This window comes from Oncorhynchus masou, chromosome 32 (genome assembly GCF_036934945.1).
Source record: "Oncorhynchus masou masou isolate Uvic2021 chromosome 32, UVic_Omas_1.1, whole genome shotgun sequence".
Classification (NCBI taxonomy): domain Eukaryota; kingdom Metazoa; phylum Chordata; class Actinopteri; order Salmoniformes; family Salmonidae; genus Oncorhynchus; species Oncorhynchus masou.
In genome coordinates, this window is record NC_088243.1 from 90592444 (window position 1) to 90616474 (window position 24031).

The following is a 24031-nucleotide window of genomic DNA, read 5'->3' on the forward strand; positions in this document are numbered from 1 at the left end:
TAGCTACCGTTAAATAAACAGTTACTATTAGCTACCGTTAAATAATCAGTTACTACTAGCTACCGTTAAATAAACAGTTACTACTAGCTACCGTTAAATAAACAGTTACCATTAGCTACCGTTAAATAGACAGTTACTACTAGCTACCGTTAAATAAACAGTTACTACTAGCTACCGTTAAATAAACAGTTACTACTAGCTACCGTTAAATAAACAGTTACTACTAGCTACCGTTAAATAATTAGTTAGGAATATCATTCAACAGTGAATGAATAGGTCAATTAATCCATTCTTAATTTAAAAAAAACAAACAGGCATAAGTGGTTTACAATCTACTCCTACTGTAGTTCCTGAACAGGATATGTTAGACCTTTACACATGAAATAAAATACAAATTACAGTGGAGAAGAAACTAATCTGGTGTTTTATAAAATGACAAAACACTTGTCGTCATCATGCTTGAGAGAGAGAAGGGTCTGACCCAATATCCTCTGAAGTTTAGGAGCGAGGAGTTTATTAAATACTTTACAGTAACAATATTTTTCTTAAAGTCAGTAATGTAGTGGTCAAATAGAAGCATTGTTGAGGGATGTTAAAAGGACAGAGGGCAGTCGGAACGTTCCACGTTAAAAGGACAGAGGGCAGTCGGAACGTTCCACGTGCAGTCGGAACGTTCCACGTTAAAAGGACAGAGGGCAGTCGGAACGTTCCATGTTAAAAGGACAGAGGGCAGTCGGAACGTTCCATGTTAAATGGACAGAGGGCAGTCGGAACGTTCCATGTTAAAAGGACAGAGGGCAGTCGGAACGTTCCATGTTAAATGGACAGAGGGTAGTCGGAACGTTCCACGTTAAATGGACAGAGGGCAGTCGGAACGTTCCACGTTAAAAGGACAGAGGGCAGTCGGAACGTTCCACGTTAAAAGGACAGAGGGCAGTCGGAACGTTCCACGTTAAAAGGACAGAGGGCAGTCGGAACGTTCCACGTTAAAAGGACAGAGGGCAGTCGGAACGTTCCACGTTAAATGGACAGAGGGCAGTCGGAACATTCCACGTTAAAAGGACAGAGGGCAGTCGGAACGTTCCATGTTAAAAGGTGTAGTGACTTATATTTCCACTGGAGACATTTACATCAGAATAAGGAAAGATGGTGGGAGAGCAATATACCTTTCCTCCAGTTAGAAACAGGAGGGACACGTAGCAGAGACACAGGAGTGGCGCGTAGCAGAGACACAGGAGGGACACGTAGCAGAGACATAGGAGACATAAAAGAACCCTACACCAGTAGAAGACTTATATGACTAGAGGCTAGTACACATTCTGCCTAAATGCAAACAGGGTTCATAACTCGAGCTGTTTTAAAAGAAGGGAAACCTTCGTCGCCACTCCCTCGTTCCATTGGCCGTACTAGCGCACCAGAGGTGTCTGTTTGAGGGCTATGAGGACCGAGCGCATCCGGGACACGTCCTTGGCCGTCCTGTTGGTCTTGGGGTTGAAGTCACAGAGACGGGCCACTCTCTCCCACTCCGTCCCTGGGCTGTCGCCGTCAGCCTCAGACAGGAAGGCCTCTTCAGACGCCCTGCAGGAGAGGAGGAAGGGGAAGGGAGATATGGACGAGGTGTTTGAGGAACAGTTTCCCCGGACACAGATTAAGCCTGGTCCTGGACTAATTCATTTACAATGCTCAATGGAGAATCTCCTTTTGACATAACACTTTATTCCAGGACTTTAATCTGAGTCAGGAAAACCGTCCCGTAGAGATTAGCACCACTGATATGTCATGTTTTAATCTGAGTCAGGAAAACAGTCCCGTAGAGATTAGCACTACTTATATGTCATGTTTTAATCTGAGTCAGGAAAACAGTCCCGTAGAGATTAGCACCACTGATATGTCATGTTTTAATCTGAGTCAGGAAAACCGTCCCAGAGAGATTAGCACCACTGATATGTCAGACCCATACAAATAATGCAGAGCTCGTCATACCTTGAAAAGCATGGAGACAACCAACGACCTTACAGAGAAACTGAGGTTGCAGTGGGCTAGGGAACGAAAACACTGGAGAATTGGAAAAACATTGCCTGGCCTGGTCTGACGAATCCTTGGTTCCTGCCGTTTCAAAAATGATGGGAGGGCTCCACTCTAGATAGAACCGCGAGTACATGCATCCATCACACAGCGTGTCAACACCTGTACATAGCCCACCTATAATTTAGCCCAAACAACTACCTCTTTCCCTACTGTATTTTATTTATTTTGCTCCTTTGCACCCCATTATTTTTATTTCTACTTTCCACATTCTTCCATTGCAAATCTTCCATTCCAGTGTTTTACTTGCTATATTGTATTTACTTTGCCACCATGGCCTTTTTTTGCCTTTACCTCCCTTATCTCAACTCATTTGCTCACATCGTATATAGACTTATTTTTCTACTGTATTATTGACTGTATGTTTGTTTTACTCCATGTGTAACTCTATGTCGTTGTATGTGTCAAACTGCTTTGCTTTATCTTGGCCAGGTCGCAATTGTAAATGGGAACTTGTTCTCAACTAGCCTACCTGGTTAAATAAAAGGTGAAATAAAAAATAAAATAAAAATTGCAGGTAGGTGGTGATGGTGTGGGCTGTGTTTTCATGGCGCACATTGGGATAAAAGTGGAGCAACGTTTGAATGGCACAGGATATCAGAACATCGTCGCCAATCCCTTCATGCATCTGCAGATGTTTTTCAGCCAGATAATGTCCCATGCCACAAGGACTGTCCAGAAATGGATCCACAAACAATGACAGTGAGTTCATCATACTGCAGTGGCCTGCCCAGTCACCAGAGATCAATCTAATGGAGCATCTGTGGGATGAGACGGAACTAGCTGTTCAGAGATCCACTACCAGGCAACTTGACACCATGGTTGGAAGCATTGTCGTCAACATTGTCCTATACACAGTGAGCAAAATATTAAGAACACCTTCCTCATATTGAGTTGCACCCCCTTTTGCCCTCAGAACAGCCTCGATTTGTCGGGGCGTGGACTCTAGGTGTCAAGCATTAATCTGAGTCAGGAAAACCATCACCATAGAGATTAGCACCACTGATATGTCATGTTTTAATCTGTTCATGTCACAGACTCATAGCGTATGTACATTTGACTAAAACTGACACAGGGATGCGGTTGGTACTTAAAACCCCCACTAACTATCAAATTCCATAAATGAGCCGCTAAATTCTAAAACCACCAAAAAGGCAGAAATCCCCAAACCTTCCATAACAATGCCATCACCTACAGAGAGATGAACCCAGAGAAGAGTCCCTTAAGCAAGCTGTTACTGGCGTTCTGGTCACAAACACAAACAGACCCAGGACAGCATCACAGACCCAACCAATGAAAAAACTAAAAGACAATTACTTGACAAACACTGTAAACGATGTGTGCCAAGAGTCAGGAAGCAAGTTCAGGGAGTGAGTGTTTTAATAAATAAAACACAACATTATGTAAAATAAGAAACACAAACAACGCACAGACATGACACTGGAACATAAACAATAACGTCTGGGGAAGGAACCAAAGGGAGTGACATATATAGGGAAGGTAATCAGGGAGGTGAAAGAGTCCGAGTGAGTCTGATGACTCGCAGGTGCGCGTAACGATGGTGATATGTGTGTGCCATAACAGGCAGTCTGGTGCCCTATAGGCCGGAGAGGGAGCACACATGACAGACACATTGGAAAGAATTAACCAAAAAACTGAGCAAGCTAGCTTCTTGTGACTCCCCATCCCGGGTCCGGGAGCGTAATCATCGACTGACACTGATTAGCATAACGCAACGGACATAAATATTCCTAGAAAATATTCCTATTCATGAAAATCACAAGTGAAATATATTGAGACACAGCTTAGCCTTTTGTTAATCACCCTGTCATCTCAGATACAGCCAAAGCTAGACACGCATTTGTGTAAGTTTATCGATAGCCTAGAATAGCATTTTGTCCAGCAAGCAGCAGGTAACTTGGTCACGGAAATCAGAAAAGCAATCAAATTAAATTGTTTACCTTTGATGAGCTTCGGATGTTTTCACTCACGAGACTTCCAGTTAGATAGCCAATGTTCCTTTTTTCCAAAAATATTATTTTTGTAGGCGAAATAGCTCCGTTTGTTCTTCACGTTTGGCTGAGAAATCGACGGGAAATTGCAGTCACGAAAACGCCTAAAAATATTCCAAATTAGCTCCATAATATCGACAGAAACTTGCAAACGCTGTTTATAATCAATCCTCAAGGTGTTTTTCAAATATCTATTCGATAATATATCCACCGGGACAATGGTTTTTCAGTAGGACCGATTGGAATAATGGCTACCTCTGTATTTTACGCGAGAATCACTCCGAGAGCCATCAGGTGACCACTTGCGCAATGTAGCCGGTTACGGGTATTCTTCAACAAATGCGTAAAACTACGTCGCAATGCTGTAGACACCTTGGGGAATACGTAGAAAAAGTAATCTGGTTGATAGCCCATTCACTGCTCAATAGGGACGCATTGGAACGCAGAGCTTGCAAAAGATGAGTCATTTCCGGATTGGATTTTTCTCAGGCTTTCGCCTGCAATATCAGTTCTGTTACACTCACAGACAATATTTTTACAGTTTTGGAAACTTTAGAGTGTTTTCTATCCTAAGATGTCAATTATATGCATATTCTAGCATCTTGTCCTGACAAAATATTCCATTTACTATGGGAACGTTATTTTTTCCAAAAATGAAAATGCTGCCCCCTAGTCACAACAGGTTTTAATGAATATGATGTCAGTTCGGTTGTCATCTGAGACATTGCGAACTGTAAACTGTAATCTGGGAAAGTCTACACATTCTAGTTATCAGATTCACATGGAATTGTTGTGCAATTCAAATGTTTAAATATAAAATTATTGGTGAAAAGATTAAATGTAATTTTAGCTTCCAAATGAGAGATTTGGGTGTTCATAAGGTTAGGGCTCTGCTCAATCAGTGGCCCGCCCCTGTGAAGATACATGGGCTATAAACTATGAAACACACCCTTCTCCCTCCACTATATAAAAACCCTTGACGAAAATGTAACCTCCGGTTCCGGGTACATTAGGATGACAATCCGTTTTCAGAAGGATTCATATAACTACAGAACGAAGTCAACCTCAGCGTGAGCTTTGGTTGCGAATGGTATGATCTTTGAACTCCTATTCGCTACAGGAGTGATACCTCCTAGCCGTTGAGTTAGCAGCGGCCGCTGTAAACGTGGGCTAGGAAAGGACGGACAGAGTATCCCGTCTACCACACAACGACGACACGACAATGTATCCCGTTCACCACCAGAGACACTCTTCAGAGGAAAAGGGACTCAGTTGGGCAACACGGCCTTCCATCTACCACCAACCTATTGAAGCGCAGCTCGGAGTAAATATTTATTGCATTTTCCTTTTCCAAATGGGCAGTAATTTAGAATGCATAAGATACTGTATTTACGAGAGACAGCGCTTCTCGCTTTGTTCCTCAGTCTTCCCTCTCTTTCACTAAAACCCAGCCCCCTTTTTCTTTGTGTAACAAGCTGTCATATCTGTTCCGCCCGCTCGTGACGTCTTCCTTTATGACAATTTGTAATCAATGTATGATTCATTCTGTGTATATATAATTGTGTGATTATTTAGGTAGTTAGTAAATAAATAATTAAACCCAATTTTGTATTGCTGATTCAACTTGTTAGCCAGGGTTCGTGAAGATGAGACTGAAATAAGGTGATGATTGATATTGACTGCTATTGATGTAAAATATTACTAGGTCTTTAAGAGTTTTTTCGGAAGATAACAGCTCTATAAATATTATTTGGTGGTGCCCCGACTTTCTAGTTAATGACATTTACATGATTAGCTCAATCAGGTAATATTAATTACAGAGGAAAGATTTTATAGAAGTGTTGGTTCCATGTTTAATGAGCTGAAATAAAACATCTCAGAAATGTTGCACAAAAAGGTTATTTCTCTCAAATGTTGTGCACAAATTAGTTTACATCCCTGTTAGTGAGCATTTCTCCTTTCCCAAGATAACCCATCCACCTGACAGGTGTGTCATATGAAGAAGCTGATGAAACAACATGATCATTACACAGGTGCACCTTGTGTTGGGGACAAAAAAACTACTGCAGTTGTCACAACACAATGCCACAGATGTCTCAAGTTGAGGGAGTGTGCTGACTGCAGGAATGTCCACCAGAGTTGTTGCCAAATAATTGTATGTTAATTTCTCTCTACCATAAGCTTTTTTGTGTTTTAGAGAATTTGGCAGTATGTCCAACCGGCCTCACAACTGCAGACCACCTGTAACCACGCCAGCCCAGGACCTCCACATCTGGCTCCTTCACCTGCGGTATCGTCTAAGACACCTGGACAGCTGATGAAACTGTGGCTTTGAACAGCAATCATTTTGGCACAAACTGTCAGAAACCGTCTAAGGGAAACGTCTATGTGCTCGTCGTCCTCACCAGGGTCTTGATCGGACTGTGGTTCGGCATCATAAAGTTCAGTGGGCAAATTCTCACCTTCGATGGCGACTGGTATGCTGAAGAAGTGTGCTCGTTGCGAATTAATCCTAGTTTCAGCTGGGCAGATGGCAGACAGCGTGTATGGCTTCGTGGGTGAGCGGTTTGCGGATGTCAACATTGTGAATTGAGTGCCCCATGGTGGCGGTGGGGTTATGGTATGGGCAGGTACAAGCTACAGACAACAAACACAATTGCATTTAAATCGATGGCAATTTGAATGCACATACATTGGACACCTGCTTGTCGAACAGCACATTCCAAAATCATGGGCATTAATATGGAGTTGGTCCCCCCTTTGCTATAATAACAGCCTCCACTCTTCTGGGAAGGCGTTTTATTAGATGGAACATTGCTGCGGAGACTCTGTACCGGTAGGTCAAGTTCTTCCACACCGATCTCAACAAACCATTTCTGTATGGACCTCGCTTTGTGCACGGGGGGCATTGTCATGCTGAAACAGCAGAGGGTCTTCCCCAAAACGTAGCCACAAAGTTGGAAGCACAGAATCATCTAGAATGCCATTGTATGCTGTAGCGTTAAGATTTCCACTGGAACTAAGGGGCCCCAACCATGAAAAACAGCCCCAGAGTATTATTCCTCCTTCAAACTGTATTGGGGGCAGGTCGTGTCCTCCTGGCATTCACCAAACCCCGAACGGCAGAATCCACTAAATTGAAGGGGTGTCCACATATTTTTGTTCATATAGTATAGATACCGTGATCCTGAGGCCTCTTGTCATTGATCCGCCATCACCTTTGTTTCAGCATGATAACGCACGGATCCATGTCGCAAGGATATGTACACATCTTCAGCATCCAGAAATTGTCTACAGGTCTTCCATGGCTTGCATACTCAGACATGTCAGCCATTGAGCATGTTTGGGATGCTCTGGATGAATGTGCATGGCAGTGGTTTTTCTGTTCCATCCAGCAACTTTGCCATTGAAAAGGAGTGGGACACCATTTGCAGTTGTAAATGAGAACTTGTAATCTACTAGCTTACCTGGTTAAATAAAGGTGAAAAAATAAAAAATAATAATAATAATAAATCCATAGGCCACAATCAACAGCCTGATCAACTCTATGCAAAGGAGGTGTGTCGCGCCAGATACTTTTTTTTTTTAAGGTATCTGTGACCAACATATCTGTATTCTTAGTCATGTGAAAATCAGTAGATGAGAGCCTAATGAATTCATTTCAATTTAATAATTTTACTGTAACTCAGTAAAATCTTTGAAATGTTTGCATTTTATATATTTTTGTTCAGTATAGAACACGAAAGCAAAAACCCCAAAGAATAAAAGATGTTTACGACTGAAAGAGAAAAGCATGAACTGGATAGAAATAATTTAATTTTGACATTCAGAAAGTATTCAGACCCCTTCATTTTCCCACATTTTGTTACGTTACAGCCTTATTCTAAAACGGATTCAAGTATCCCCCCCCCCAATCTACACACAATACCCCATAATGACATCACAATACCCCATAATTACAAAGCAAAAACAGGTATTGTGATGTCATTATGGGGTATTGTGATGTCATTATGGGGGTATTGTGATGTCATTATGGGGTATTGTGATGTCATTATGGGGTAGTGTGTGAAACGCAATTTAGCGCGCGCTGCTAACTAAACTAGCCGTTTCACATCCGTTACACCAGTTCAGATCTATTACAACATTTTCAGCTTAGTGACGCACCCTAAATAATGAACCATATCTGTCTGTTACTAAAAGCAGGCCAACAAAACATTGGAGCCCTGGGGGCAGAGGTCAGCGCAGCTATCACAGTTCCAAGTTTCCACTCTGTTTAGGATATTTACCAAGGAAATCCTGTCCACATTATAATATATATTTTTTTTAGGTACGTGAATAAAGTCAACTTTCTGTGACAGTCTATTTGGAAGTCTATAAGCCTGAACTTATAAATCCTATTTCCTGACACATTCTTATAACATTGTTGCTCTTAGATTCTGACAGTGAACTATTCATTCAGATTCACTAGATGCATATTTAGCCTAATATATATTTAGTATATTGTTATACTTGTATTTCCTGTTATGTTATTTGAGGGGACCATGTAGGAAGTAAACAGAGTTAGGTAGGAACTAACCTGTTGTTGGCCTTGTTCTTCTCCATCTGTTCATTCTGGTGCACATGCCAGTCCTCCAGCTCTTTCTTGGCCTTCTCTTTCCACTCAGCCTCCGCTGCCTTGGACGCAGAGTCTTCAGGGTTCACACACAGGGAACGATGAGGATGGTCAATACACAAACAACAGAACGTGCACAATACCAGGGTCTTATTCAGTAGGAACGAAGCGGAAGCAAACAGGCGGAAATGGCCAGGACGACCTGAATTTGTCCAATAAAAAAATTGCTTGTTTTCATTTAAGGTTTTGCTACGGTGTGCACGAATGAATACTACCCAGGTTGAAACGTTTTAGTCCACAATGCATTTGTATGAGCTACAGAAGGTGGTGCTCTTTTCTCAGGAGATTCAATACAGCAAGAACAAGCCCAACTCCAGCACACCATACAGGACAAGACACTGAGTGGAACCCGAATGAAGGGTGGTTCACACACACAAATAGACAGACTATTCAACCTAATTTTTGTAGGTCTTTTATTTAGCTTTTTAGCAGGCAGGGTAAAAAAAAAAAAAACTTGACATTTAGGTGTCAATCTTCGTCAGTGTGTACATTGACTGGACAAAATACTGACTGAGAAGTCAGTGGTAGATACTGCATGTATCGCAGCGGTGGTAGTAGTATGTAGGTCTGAAGAAGCTGCATGTCCAAACTGGCACCCTATTCCCTACATAGTGCACTACTTTTGACCAGAGCCCTATGGACTCTGGCTAAAAGTAGTGCACTATATAGGGAACAGAGTCCCATACCTCAGCCTCTGCTGTTTACTTACCTAGTTGCTCCAGCCGTGCCTTCTGCTCCTCCCTCCACTTACGCAGGCTCTCAGGCTCTGCTCTCAGAGAGTCCACCTGGGCGATGGCCGCATAGCTGTCCGAGGGACCGTTGGACTCCTGGGGAGGGGGGAGGGGGGAGACGAACCAGGACCAGGCATAAGACATAAGAACCACCAGTCATAGGCTGCGTTTACAAAAGGCAAAAGATCCGATTGGTCAAAAGACCAATTAGTGGAAAAATAAAATCAGAATTGGGCTGCCCGTGTAAATGCAGCAATAAGACCAGGCATAGACTAGCCCATTATGAACTGATGTATCCTAGCGTGCGGTGCCTGCAGGCTAGACATACACCATACATAAGGCATAGTGCCGAGCGGTTAACCAAAATGTTGGTTATTAAACAACTAATTGACCGACGTCGATTCAAATATTAGAATTCCATTTTGTACCATTTTTATCTGTGAGCTTGATGTGCAGTTTCTGTAGAGATACATCAGATCAAGCCTGAACTGTGCGATTGTAGTATGGATTTGTAGTTTCCAACAGACCAATATTCAACACAGTTCAGTGCAGAAAACTCGGTAATTAACTACAATGACCATAATCCACTGCGCGCCCGTGTTGCAGGAATTAAATTCCTCTGTTTTAATACCCAATCAAAATTAAACACTCTGTCAATTCATAAGGATTTGTATGACCCTTATTTTATAGAAATGGACAGAGTCCCGGTCTTAAAGTCAAACAGCAGCTTTTATTCACGAGAGTACTGCTCCTTACACATTTTACCACAGGTTATAAACGGAAAATGACGTCAGCGTTTTCTAAATGTTCCGTCTCTTCTTGACACTGGTAAAAAGGCTCTATAGCTCTCAAGCCTTCCCTCCTCGCCTATAGCCAAGGTCAGTCAGTGTAGATAAGCATTCTAGCCAGTCTGGAGATATAGTTCATTCATTTCTACCAAGGAACAGACAGTCACTGTTCTAATTCTTGATTATATTTACACACATTATATTCAGTACTAGGGTTAAAAGAAAATTCATACATATACAGTAACATAATAGTATTCTGATTAGTACATATACAGTGACATGTAGTATTCTGATTAGTACATATACAGTAACATGTAGTATTCTGATTAGTACATATACAGTAACATCATAGTATTCTGATTAGTCAGTCCTGATTAAAATGTATACATAATTAGTCATCATTGATAAAAATTCCCTTAACAGCCCGCTTAAACTTGTCCAGTCTGTGTGGCGCAGACGAAGAGAGAGAGAGAAGGGAGATATGGGGGGCAGAGAGAGAGAGAGAGATATGGGGGGAGAGAGAGAGAGATATGGGGGGAGAGAGAGAGAGAGAGAGAACGCACGATCGAGGGGGATGGAAAGCAACTGCTTCACGAGCCTGAAAATACACGATTTAAGTGATTGACAGTTGGTATTCAGCAGTTAAATAAATAGACCTAGGAATTATTTACTTTGAAGAAATACTAAAATAGTGATTTTGTCAGACAGCAGCTCTATAGAGATGAGATGATAACTTGGAGTGAAACAAAATCATTGAATAAATTATGGCTAATAAGTGATTATTAGCATTAGTAGCATTAGCATTAGTCACTACAATCATGGGGCTTTTATGAACTATTTAACTCTGTGTTGTTACAGCACATAATGCTTTTAATGTCCCCCCCCCAAAATAAAAAAAAATAATTGAAACTGAAATCTGTGATCATTTTTAAAATAATCTAACCGACCTCAAAAAGCATTAAATCGCCCAGCACTAATAAGGCATGAGGACAACCAGGTCATTCAATAGTAACAGCTGAGGAGTAAATGCAGAAATCCTTAAAGGGCAGCTGAACTCCCTAATTTGGCCTCATTTTAGATTTGGCTCATTAAGAAATACCAACGGCTAGGAGTTGATTTCGGGGTTTTGATGTGGATGTTTTGTGTACGTGTTTGCTGATGGGAAGAGTTAGCCAAATTATTTTTCACTAATAGGTTTAACAATGGTTTAACAATAAATTACACAACATTCATGTTGCACACCTTTAAGTTCTCATTAAATGCTTTCAATATTTGTATATGAATTTATAGTTGTTTTTAGGTTTTTTTAAGTACTGGACATACAGTCAGTCCCATGTAGCCTATATTGTGTATTGTGTACAGATGATCCCTAACTACCCCCATTGGGATATCCAAAGTCAAACCACATTTACCACGGCATTATGATGGGGTCAGTGACGATTACTTGTGTGCTGCCAGCTGCGGGCAGGATTGTAACAAACCCAACCTTAAATGACATTATGTTGTGACATACTCAGGTACAAAACACTGTTTTGGATGACACTGATTTTGGCCAAAATTATCCCATGTACAATTTTGACAGTAGAATAAATTATTTGGACTCATAGGCAGTTTTTATATATATATATATATATATATATATATATATATATATATATTTTTTTTTTATATCTTTTTTCATGGGCAGTTGGTCTTTACCTTACCCAACAAAGTTTCTCTTGTCATGCTTCCTTGAACAACAACGGACTTATAGAGAATGCAGTACCTGTTGCAGGTGTGTCATCTGCTACAGGTACAGCATCACTTAAATTCAGACACAGCCTCACTTACAAAACTAACATGCAATAACATGTCCAAGTACATCATTTAAAAATAATAATAATTCTCATTAGAAGTGTTCCTGTCTTACCAGCACAAACATGTTTCCGTTTACCGTGGCTGCTGATGCCTCTGCAAATCCGGCATCTGACAGATGAAACAACAAACGACTTTAAAAGCTTTCTTTTGGTGGATAACTAGTGACACAGTAGTGCAGTAACACCTGGCCAGTAAGGTAAAATAGCTTCTCACCACCACAATTGGCTAACCTGTGGATAGCTTCAAGACATTACACAATCACATCCAGACAAGAGACAAAACTATAGACATCATTCGACTCAGGGTGAAAAGTTAGTGTGCTGCTCCAACTAAAGTAACGTTACTGTTTACATTGACAGCTGTCAATTAGCTAACTAAAAGCTAATTTAGTTAACTAACTAGTTGTCTGGTTATCTAACTATAGTACTAATACAAGTTAATTGTTGTTGTCTCAGCAACTTAAGCATACAGTTAGCAACTTAAGCATACAGTTAGCAACTTAAGCATACAGTTAGCAACTTAAGCATACAGTTACCATATAGTTAGCAACTTACCATATAGTTAGCAACTTTAGCATATAGTTAGCAACTTTGGCATATAGTTAGCAACTTTAGCATATAGTTAGCAACTTTAGCATATAGTTAGCAACTTTAGCATATAGTTAGCAACTTACCATATTGTACAGGAGCAGGTGAATCAGCTGTCGGCGGTTGTTCGAGGAACTCAGCGGATCCCTCCAAAGCTCCGAGTCCTTCGTCGTAATTCTCTATCACCGCTATTTCGCTTTCTTGCTGAGCTAAGAAAGCTGCAGCTGGGTCCACCTCGACAGGCAGCACTCCGTTGTCAGATGCGAACTCGAAATCTGAATCAGCCATCTTTCACACACACAATAAATACAATAAATGAAGTGTAGCAACGCTATATTATATTATTGCTTGTTTATCTTGCTGGCTATCAATTAATTGAGCTGAGAGAGAAGAGCTTATTATGATGGATATATATCTGACTCAGGCAGAACATGCAACTAAACCAACTTTTTCATGAACGGTTGTCAGCTAACAGAATAATGAATAAGGACTAACGTTAAGCAAGCTTCTTTCTGACTGTGATGATTCATGATTGCTCACTTTCAACTTGCCTGGCCTGCCACACGAACTTCCAACTGTTGGTTTATTAGGATGTGTCTCTATCTGCTGGAGAAACCTAGAAATGCACTCTTTCTTATTGCCTAATTAGGGTAGTGTGTAAACCTTTTCTATTTGTTAGTATAGAATTGAGCATACTATCAGAATATAAAATAATTAGAATACAATACAATAAATTATCTTCTATTTTCGAAAGTGTCCGTGGAAAATGAAACCTTTCTGCATAATCAGACGAGTGATCATCTTGGGGTCATGTAGGGCAAGTGATTGCTTATTCTTAGTCGCCTTTAGATATTTCAGAATACATGGGAAATAGAGAATGTGAAGGAAAGCGACAGCCAGAGTCTCCGGCGCACCACCTCTCATAAGGAGAGCACAGACGAAGGGCAGGGATCGCCTCCCTTCCATGTGACTTGCTGACGTTACAGTAGGACGCTGCTGAAGAGGAATGCAGGGAATGAATACGGATTACTGCTTAAGAAGGGATCCACACTGCCCCTGACGTCCAAGTCGAGGAAGTCCGAAGTTTACTTTTCGGCTGGGTAACTTGTTTGATTCACATATTTCTTTCAGACCTCGACTACGGTAGGCCGACTCACGATGTCCGGCGATCATCATAATGACAAGGAGGTAGGTTAATGGTGTAAAACTATATTTTAAGTTATGAATGCAACTATCGATTTCTACATGGACTCCATGGTAGTTTGTTGTAGCCAAGTCTATATAACAAACATACCCTTGTCTGACGTTAGATTGTATGAAGTTACAATGAAAAAATTGTGAGAATTACGTTGCTGTTTTCCTTTTACACGAAAGTAAGATATTTAGCTGTTTTTCTTGGTGGAATCAAACTTTCCCGGCGGCGACAGCGGTCTAGACCTCGAAGTGGGTCTAGTCTTGATCGGGCCTGTCTTGATCTCGCAGCCCTTTCTTATCGCATTCCACAATATTCAAGACCAATTTATTATATATATTTCAACACATGGTCGGTCTTGTTCAAAAGTTGTGTTTAACAGTTTCCTTCGGTTTACAAGAGACTGTATGTATGGTGGTGGAGTTACATCCTAATATCAATAATATAATATTATGGATATCACTTTCAATGTTTGAATACCACCAATTTATTGATCTGCCCTCGTTCCATATTTTAGTTTTGGCGAAATATTTTGTGATATTTACAACACTTATGTATTCTGAATAAAAATATAAACTCAACATGCAACAATTTCAAAGATGTTCCTTTGTTACAGTTCATATAAGGATATTGAAATAACTACATTTAGAGTCTAATCTATGGATTTCACATGACTGGGCAGGGGCACAGCCATGGGTGGACCTGGGAGGGTACAGGCCCACCAACTTGGTCAGGCCCAGCCAATCCAGAAGGAGTTTTTATTATAGACAGAAATACTCCTCTGCCCACCCCTCTGATGATCCAGCAGGTGAAGAAACTGGATGTGGAGGTTCTGGGCTGGCGTGGTTACACGTGGTCTGCAGTTGAGGCCAGTTCGACAACCTGCCAAATTCTCTAAAACAACCTTGGAGGCAGCTTATGGTAGAGAAATGAACAGTCCAGTGTTCTGTCTGTATGCAAGGCAACACTTTCATGTCTTTGTTGCCAGTGGCTGTTCCGGTAAACTACTAGGTTAACCTCTTTGAGTATCTTCATTTTGATACGTGGAGAAAGTAACAGTGCAGCTTCTGTCCAACTCTTCGCCACCTACCTGGGCTCGTAACCAGGGACCCTCGAAGCACCGTTACCCCATCACTCCACAAAAGCCGCAGCCCTTGCAGAGCAAGCGGAACAACTACTTCAATGTCTCATAGCAAGTGACGTCACCAATTTATTTATTTATTTTGTTTAAAAAAAATTGAAACGCTATTAGCACGCACCACCGCTAACTAGCTAGCCATTTTCACACTGGTTACACCTGCATTCACTTGGATATACACAGAGTATACCAGACATTAGGAACACCTTGTACCCCCCCCCTCCAATGCCTCCCACAGTTATAGAGTTGGCTGGATGTCCTTTGGGTGGAGTACCGTTCTTCATGCACACGGGAAACTGTTGAGCGTGAAAAACCCAGCAGCGTTGCAGTTCTTGACACGAACCGGTGCATCTGACACCTACTACCATACTACCCCCCTGTTCAAAGGCACTTAAATGTGTTGTCTTGCCCATTCACCCTCTCGAATGGTACATATACACAATCCATGTCTCAGTTGTTTTAGGCTTAAAAGATCCTTCTTTAACCCGTCCCCTCCACTTCATCTACACTGATTTTGAAGTGGATTTAATAAGTGTCGTCAATAAGGGATCATAGCTTTCGCTTGGTCGGTCTCTCATGGGAAGAGCAGTTCTTCATGTGTTGTATACTCGGTGTAATTTGCCATGGAAGCTTAGTTTGAGTTAAATGGAAATAAAAACAAACTTTTGATTCAGGATTGTGGGCTACATAAACGCGTCTCATTTAGCTAACGAGGGTATTTCAGCAAATAAACGCGTCTCATTTAGCTAAAGGAGGGTATTTCAGCACATAAACGCGTCTCATTTAGCTAACGAGGGTATTTCAGTATTTATTTACCTGCTTTTTCTGGGCGTTGACGTCTGGCTGCTCTTCTAAACTTGTTACCATCCTTTTTTTGTTTGTTCGTTTGACCTTTCACACATCAGTCTAAATGCTATTTAGATGTGTAGGATACGAGGCTGTGGAGAGCTTCGCTTGAGCTAGTTCAGAGGGCAGATAGCATTTTCTTATTTATTTATTTTACCTTTATTTTACTAGCAAGTCAGTTAAGAACAAATTCTTATTTTCAATGACGGCCTGGGAACAGTGGGTTAACTGCCTGTTCAGGGGCAGAACGACAGATTTGTACCTTGTCAGCTCGGGGATTCAAACTTGCAACCTTTCGGTTACTAGTCCAACGCTCTAACCACTAGGCTACCCTGCCGCCCCAGAATAATAGCAGAAGCTTGTTGGGTTGACTTTGTTTTTTAGGGTATCAATAAGTACATGTAGCCTACACATGATCAATTATTTTGATTTAGTTTTAAACATAAATCTAACTTTTTCACTGCATATAGAAAAAGTCAAACCAGGTCTGTCTCTTTTGATGTCCTATATTCTAATTGCTGGTTTGGTTGAGGTTATAATGTACTGAGCTGTACTTCATGTCCTCTGGAAGGAATGTGTTCCTCAGTGGTCTTCACTTCTCTTCCTCTGCCATTCCTCCCGTTCTAAATATCTTTTGGCTTTTATGTGCAAAGCCTGTGCCAGATAACATGGGTAGTTGATGTTCCTCTCCTGCTCCTTCTCTCCGTTGCTGCCCCCCTCTCCGTGACTCATGTGGGTGTAGGGCTGAAATAGTTTGGTGTAGTTTTACATTCCTTATATAGCTCTCTGAGGAGTGTGTGTGGGGTGGGGTGGGGAGGGCGGGAAGGCTTGCCTGTCTGCCTAGCTATGTCACTGGGGGGAGGGAGAGAGTCAGCCCATCCTACTTCAGTACTCTAGCACTTCTGTAGCTTTCTGGCAGCTTTGGGTTACCGGGACGGCCTCATCAGGACAAGGTATGTTTGCATTGCAGGTAGCTCTGTGTCATGGTGAGTCTTTGGATGCCGTGGAGGAGAGCGTTACGGTGGGTTGAGGTTATCATTAGGCTTGTAACTCATTTGGCGAGCGCAGTAAGTGTCATGGCCTAAGGTGTCAGGTTGTCCTTGGTTCTTAAAATGACACGGGTTATGTGTTGTGCTGGCTGTGAACGGAGGGAATACGCTGTAGCAATGTAATTAGACCTGTATTACTTTGACAGATTCGTTTTAACAACGAAGGCAATTATACAATTTCTAAGGATTTGAAGGATACTTGTTTGCGTACAGACTGACTTTTGGCTAGTATAAGAGTGGACAGCGTAAATACATTCTCTAGAAGTGTCCCTTTTAAAAAAAACATGTATGAAAAAATTGTACCTTTTTTAAAATTTAACTAGGCAAGTCTGTTAAGAACAAATTCTTATTTTCAATGACGGCCTGGGAACAGTGGGTTAACTGGTCTAGGAACAGTGGGTTAACTGGTCTAGGAACAGTGGGTTAACTGCCTTGTTCAGGGGCAGAACAACAGATTTGTACCTTATCAGCTTGGAGGTTACTCGTCCAACGCTCTAACCACTAGGCTACCCTGCCCCCCTCTACGCTCTAACCACTAGGCTACCCTGCCCCCTCTACGCTCTAACCACTAGGCTACCCTGCCCCCTCTACGCTCTAACCACTAGGCTACCCTGCCCCCTCTACGCTCTAACCACTAGGCTACCCTGCCCCCTCTACGCTCTAACCACTAGGCTACCCTGCCCCCTCTACGCTCTAACCACTAGGCTACCCTGCCCCCCTCTACGCTCTAACCACTAGGCTACCCTGCCCCCCTCTACGCTCTAACCACTAGGCTACCCTGCCCCCCTCTACGCTCTAACCACTAGGCTACCCTGCCCCCCTCTACGCTCTAACCACTAGGCTACCCTGCCCCCTCTACGCTCTAACCACTAGGCTACCCTGCCCCCTCTACGCTCTAACCACTAGGCTACCCTGCCCCCTCTACGCTCTAACCACTAGGCTACCCTGCCCCCTCTACGCTCTAACCACTAGGCTACCCTGCCCCCCTCTACGCTCTAACCACTAGGCTACCCTGCCCCCTCTACGCTCTAACCACTAGGCTACCCTGCCCCCTCTACGCTCTAACCACTAGGCTACCCTGCCCCCTCTACGCTCTAACCACTAGGCTACCCTGCCCCCTCTACGCTCTAACCACTAGGCTACCCTGCCCCCTCTACGCTCTAACCACTAGGCTACCCTGCCCCCTCTACGCTCTAACCACTAGGCTACCCTGCCCCCCTCTACGCTCTAACCACTAGGCCACCCTGCCCCCCTCTACGCTCTAACCACTAGGCCACCCTGCCGCCTTTACACTATAACCACTAGGCTACCTACCACCTCTACACTCTAACCACTAGGCTACCCTGCCGCCTCTACGCTCTAACCACTAGGCTACCCTGCCCCCCTCTACGCTCTAACCACTAGGCTACCTGCCTCTGTTTTGTTTCCTGGATGTCATGTGACAGAATTGTACAAGGCCTACATATTAATTTAGTTTTTTCTTAGTTTATAACAAGGACATAACAATGGACAGATTTAGCCTAGTGTGTGGTCTATACATGGTATGCCATTCATGTAACTTTATTGCTGTGACTAGACATACCTTTCGTTAAATGCACTGTAAGCCGCTCTGTATACATACCAGTCAAAAGCTTGGACACACCTACTCATTCCAGGGTTTAATTTATTTATTTATATTTTTACTATTTTCTACATTGTAGAATAATAGTGGAGACATTTACAAATTATGAAATAACACATATGGAATCATGTAGGAACCCCCCCAAAAAAGTGGTAAACAAATCCAAAATATTTGAGATTTTGCAAAGTAGCCACCCTTTGCCTTGACAGCTTTCCACATTCTTGGCATTCTCTCAACCAACTTCACAAGGTAGTTGCCTGGAATATATTTCAATTAACAGGTGTGCCTTGTTAACAGTGTATTTGTGGAATTTATTTCCTTAATGTGTTTGAACCAATCAGTTATGTTGTGGCAAGGTAGGGTTGGTATATAGTAGGTAGACCTATTTGGTTAAAGACCACGTCCATATTATGGCAAGAACGTATCAAATAAGCAAAGAGAAACAACAGTCCATTATTACTTTAAGACATGAAGGTCAGTCATTCAGGAAAATGTCAGGAACTTTGCAAGTTTCTTCACAAAAACCATTAAGCGCTGTGTTGAAACTGGCTGTCATGAGGACTGCCACAGGAAAGAAAGACTCAAAGTTACCTCTGCTGCAGAGGATATGTTATTTAGAGTTATCAGCCTCAGAAATTACAGCCCAAATAAATTCTTAACCGAGTTTAAGTAACAGACAAATCTCAACATCAACTGTTCAGAGGAGACTTTGTGAATCAGGCCTTCGTGGTCAAAATACTGCAAAGAAACCACTACTAAAGGAAGCCAACAAGAAGAGACTTGCTTGGGCCAAGAAACACGAGCAATGGACATTAGACCGGTTGGAATCTGTCCTTTTAGTCTTGAGTCCAAACTTGAGATGTTTGGTTCCAACCGCCGTGTCTTTGTTAGACGCATAAATGGTGAACGGATGATCTCTACATGTGTGGTTCCACTTTGAAGCATGGAGGAGGAGGTGTGATGGTGAACGGATGATCTCTACATGTGTGGTTCCACTTTGGAGGAGGAGGTGTGATGGTGTGGGGGTGCTTTGCTGGTGACACGGTCTGATTTATTTAGAATTCAAGGAACACTTAACCAGCATGGCTACCACAGCATTCTGCAGTGATATGCCATCCCATCTGGTTTGCACTTAGTGGGACTATCATGTGTTTTTCAACAGGACAATGAGCCAACACACCTCCAGGCTGTGTAAGGGCTATTTGACCAAGAAGGAGAGTGATCGAGTGCTGCATCAGATGACCTGGCCTCCACAATCACCTGACCTCAACCCAATTGAGATGGTTTGGGAAGAGTTGGACCGCATATTGAAGGAAAAACGGCTAACTAGTGCTCAGCATATGTGGGAACTCCTTCAAGACTTTTGGAAAAGCATTTCTCATGAAGCTGGTTGAGAGAATGCCAAGAGTGTGCAAAGCTGTCGTCTAGGCAAAGGGTGGCTAATTATAAGAACATAAAATATATTTAGATTTGTGTAACACTTTTCTTTTTTGCCATATATTTCCATATGTGTTATTTCATAGTTTTGACGTCTTCACTAGTATTGTACAATGTAGAAAATATATTTTTTTTTAAATGAAGAAAAACCCTTGAATGAGTCAGTGTGCCAACTTTTGACTGGCATTGTAAGTCTGTTTGGGGTCACCTGAATGTAAAGGCAATGTCTCTCTGCTGTTCTCTGAATACTGCATGTCTGACTGTCAGTGTGTCATTCAGACCAGAGTTGGATGTGACTCTGGGTTGTATTTATTAGTGCACAATGTAGCAAAACGTTTTGCAACGGGGAAAAAAACGACAAAAGTTGTTTCTTATTGGTCAAGAATTGATGTAGACACTCCGTTTCGGGTCCTCTGTTATCCTTGAATCTGACCCAAGGCCTGTAACTGTTCTCAGATGCGTAGCTCCCTGTTCTAATGTTAATGAGATATTTGTATGAAAAATAGTCTTCTAGTTTTCTGTAATAAATAACTCCGTGCACTCTCTTCCTGTAGGATTCCATGGGTAGACATTCCAATCATTTTGCACTGCTGGCGTCTTGCAACGTTTCGAGTTAGTTTAGCCTTGCGTAAGACTGTTTCTCAACCAGTGTGTTAGAGCGGGTCATGGCACATTCCTTCTTTTTTGTGTCCCTGGTTTTAAAGGGTCCTGACCTTCTTTTTAAGGGTGGATTTACATTAGTAAAATATGTCTCGTCGGGTCTCCAACTTCGGATTTGCAACTTTTCTGTTTCCACTCCTTGGATGTGGTGAATCACATTCCTCCCTCGCCTGAGTAAAGCTAGTTATCATACTGTAAATACAATAGTATAGAGACAAACAAAATAAAGAGAGAAATTCAAACCATACAGGAGCTTCTCATCTATGTCGTGTTGCACACTTGATTTCAATGCAATGATTCACAAACGCCTTTTTAATTTTCAATCTGGCAAACCAGAGCATTAAGGTAATTTTTGCACTGACGTGGCGTAGATGCCTACCTCAGGAGGTGGTGTGGGAGAGCTGTTGTCTTTACACATGTACCACTCAGAGGAGATATGTGGTGTAGATGCCTACCTCAGGAGGTGGTGTAGATGCCTACCTCAGGAGGTGGTGTAGATGCCTACCTCAGGAGGTGGTGTAGATGCCTACCTCAGGAGGTGGTGTAGATGCCTACCTCAGGAGGTGGTGTAGATGCCTACCTCAGGAGGTGGTGTGGGAGACATCTCTTTAAAAAAAAAGAGATTTGAATCTAGTTCCGTCTCTTTACACAACACGTGTGTGTGTGTGTGTGTGTGTGTGTGTGTGTGTGGGGGGGGGGGGGTTGGTCAAAGTGGTGTGAAGAGGCCCTAACTGGCTCCTTGTTTGCTTGCTTTCTGGGTAACATGAAAGCTGAGAACGTGTGTGAAATGGTTCAGTGTAGAAGATTTTAGGGAGATGTATGGTGGAATCCTTCCAACACTAGTCTATCACCTCTGATTTCAGCTAATCAGCATGTTGTTTCATAGCTGCTGGTTTGGGAAACACTGTGTCCTAAATGTTAACCTATTCTCCACATAGTGCACTACTGTTCATAGGGCACTGGTCAAAAGTAGTGCGTTATGAAGGAATTAGGGCGCTATATGGGATGCAACCTGTGGGTTGGAGGATCTGGGCACGAGGGAACTCTTGAGTCCCTGCTGTGTTGGCGTTCCGCTGCCAAGGCAAGCCCGTCCATACCAACTCTCCTCAGAGAAACAGGCCTTACATGTAGTTCTATGCAAGGGTTTCAAACCTTTAGCTCATTGTAGGTCAATTGAAATAAATTCATTAGGACCTAATCTATGGATTTCACATGACTGGGTAAGGGGCGAAGCTATGGGGAGTCAGGCCCAGCCAATCAGAACAAGGTTTTTCCCCACCAGGTTTTTATTACAGCCAGATGCTCCTCAGTTTCCTCAGTTTCATCAGCTGTCCAGGTGGCTGGTCAGATGATCCCTCAGGTGAAGAAGCTGGATGTGGAGGTCCTGGGCTGGCATGGTTACACGTGGTCTGCTGTTGTGAGGCAGGTTGGACTTACTGCCAAGTTCTCTACAACGACATTGGTGGACATTCCTGCAGTCAGCATGGCAATTGCACGCTCCCACAAAACTTCAGACATCTGTGGCATTGTGTTGTGACAAAACTGCGCATTTCAGAGTGACATTTTATTGTCCGGAGCACAAGGTGCACCTGTGTAATGATCTTGCTGTTTAATCAGCTTATTGATATGCCGTCTTGGCAAAGGAGAAATGCTCACTAACAGGGATGTAAGCTAATTTATGCACAAAATGAGAGAAATAACCTTTTTTTGGTGCCTATGGAACATTTCAGAGATCTTTTATTTCAGCTCATCAAACATGGAACCAACCCTTTTTACATATTGAGTTTTTATATTTTTGTTCAGTGTGTCCTCTCTCTTCTATATTCCATGAATAACCCTCTCTATTCTTTCCTCTATAGGCCATGAGTATATACTGTATAACCCTCAACGGTCCAGCACCATGGGGCTTCAGACTTCAGGGGGGGAAGGACTTCAGCATGCCACTCACGGTGTCCAGGGTAAGCTGTGTGTGTGTGTGTGTGTGTGTGGGTCACTCACCGAGCCATGTTGCTCGACAACCAGAGGTCATCTGCCGACTGTCTGCATGGTCGATGCAACAATATGTTGATTGATGCCAACGATGCAGCTTTCCAATTTGCTTCTTAATATAAATCCACAAGTGTTCTATAATTACACTTGGTTTGTGTACCTTACTGTTTGCAAACAGGTAGTTGGTATTTTCTTAGCAAGTTGTAAACGTAGCTAGCTAATACTGATACCTGTGACGGTGTAGACCTAAATCAGCATGTTTGTGCAACAGTGTCTTCTAAATCTGAGAGGAATACGCAAAGCATGAATGTTAGCTACATGAAGTAAGAGAAACCATTTTAATGTTGCCAAAGATTGTATGTTCCCACTCCCCTGGGAAACACTGACCAACACTTTGGTTCCTACCCTGTCACAATAAGGCCTCTAGGGATCCTATTGGTATTCTATGAATGCCTCCTGACTTTCATTCATTGTCATGTAAAACACTGTATTCAAAATGTACTTTATTACATTATAACTGTATAATTAGAATACTCATTATATTTCCAGGATTCCAACAGTTCAACTAACTGTTTTGATCTAAATCTCTCAAGTCATATCACAATTTTAATATTTGGTTAAAAATAAGACCTCTGTTTTTTTGGGGGGGTGCGGTGGGGGGGGGGGGGGAGGTCCCTTATTGTGCAGTCCTACATAGCATTGTGGAAATGATCTGAAATGAGATCAACTTCTGGTTGAAGGGAGAAATCCTCATGTATGTGTTGCCACCCTAAGGTCACGCACAACTCAGAGAAAATGTAGAACTTGTATTATTCATTAGTGATTGTCTCTCGTTCGCTCTTTCTGTCGGTCTCGTTTATTTTCGTGTCAAGTCGGCGAAATAAATCAATACGTAATAGTAAATAAGTTTTACAAGCAGTAAATATAACCCTACGACCTGGGGGGTCTGTACCCGAGAGCAGGAAACCAAGAATACAATATAAATCCTGACGCATTTTATCTGAAGGTGTTTGTCTACCACAAAGAGTAGATACAAGTATGAGCCAGGCATATATATATATATATCACCCGTTTAGATTATCCCCTGGCTGTTTCCATAGTGACAGTACAGTCATGTATGTGTATGTATGTATGTAATGTAATGTGTGTGTGTGTGTACATGCCATTTGCTGTGCGTTTGTTTGACCTGGGGGGGGTCTGTATGTCTGGCTTTGTCTGTTATACAGGTTACACGTTAAATTATACAGGTTACACGTTAAATTATACAGGTTACACGTTAAATTATACAGGTTACACGTTACTCTGCTCAGTCAATCAACCGGATATGTTTCATCCATATGCTACAATTCCTAAGCGGCTATTTTGAA

At 42.2% G+C, this 24031-nt stretch overlaps 2 protein-coding genes across 6 annotated transcripts in view; one reads left to right on the plus strand and one right to left on the minus strand.

The window, feature by feature from the left end:
• Positions 1 to 450: 450 nt before the first annotated feature.
• LOC135526794 (clathrin light chain B-like) lies at positions 451 to 13310 on the minus strand. Of its 2 annotated transcripts, none has more exons than XM_064955458.1 (6): positions 13273 to 13310; positions 12819 to 13020; positions 12198 to 12253; positions 9479 to 9596; positions 8674 to 8785; positions 451 to 1578 (listed from the first exon to the last, which is right to left on the minus strand). In XM_064955458.1, the coding sequence occupies exons 2-6, from the start codon at positions 13018 to 13020 to the stop codon at positions 1407 to 1409; spliced, it is 660 nt and encodes a 219-aa protein (XP_064811530.1). In that variant the 5' UTR covers positions 13273 to 13310; the 3' UTR covers positions 451 to 1406. The 2 variants fall into 2 exon arrangements, with proteins under 2 accessions (XP_064811530.1, XP_064811528.1); XM_064955456.1 differs by having other exon boundaries at positions 13228 to 13283.
• Positions 13311 to 13723: 413 nt separating this feature from the next.
• Positions 13724 to 24031, plus strand: part of LOC135526792 (PDZ and LIM domain protein 7-like) — a 72263-nt gene continuing 61955 nt past the window's right edge. For 2 of the 4 annotated variants that reach the window (XM_064955452.1, XM_064955454.1), the window contains exons 1-2: positions 13724 to 13920; positions 22535 to 22633. In XM_064955452.1, the coding sequence (XP_064811524.1) occupies positions 13891 to 13920; positions 22535 to 22633 (129 nt within the window). In that variant the 5' untranslated portion in view covers positions 13724 to 13890. Of the gene's footprint in view, positions 13921 to 16777; positions 16862 to 22534; positions 22634 to 24031 lie in introns of those variants that run through there. The other 2 variants (XM_064955455.1, XM_064955453.1) reach the window with 2 other exon arrangements.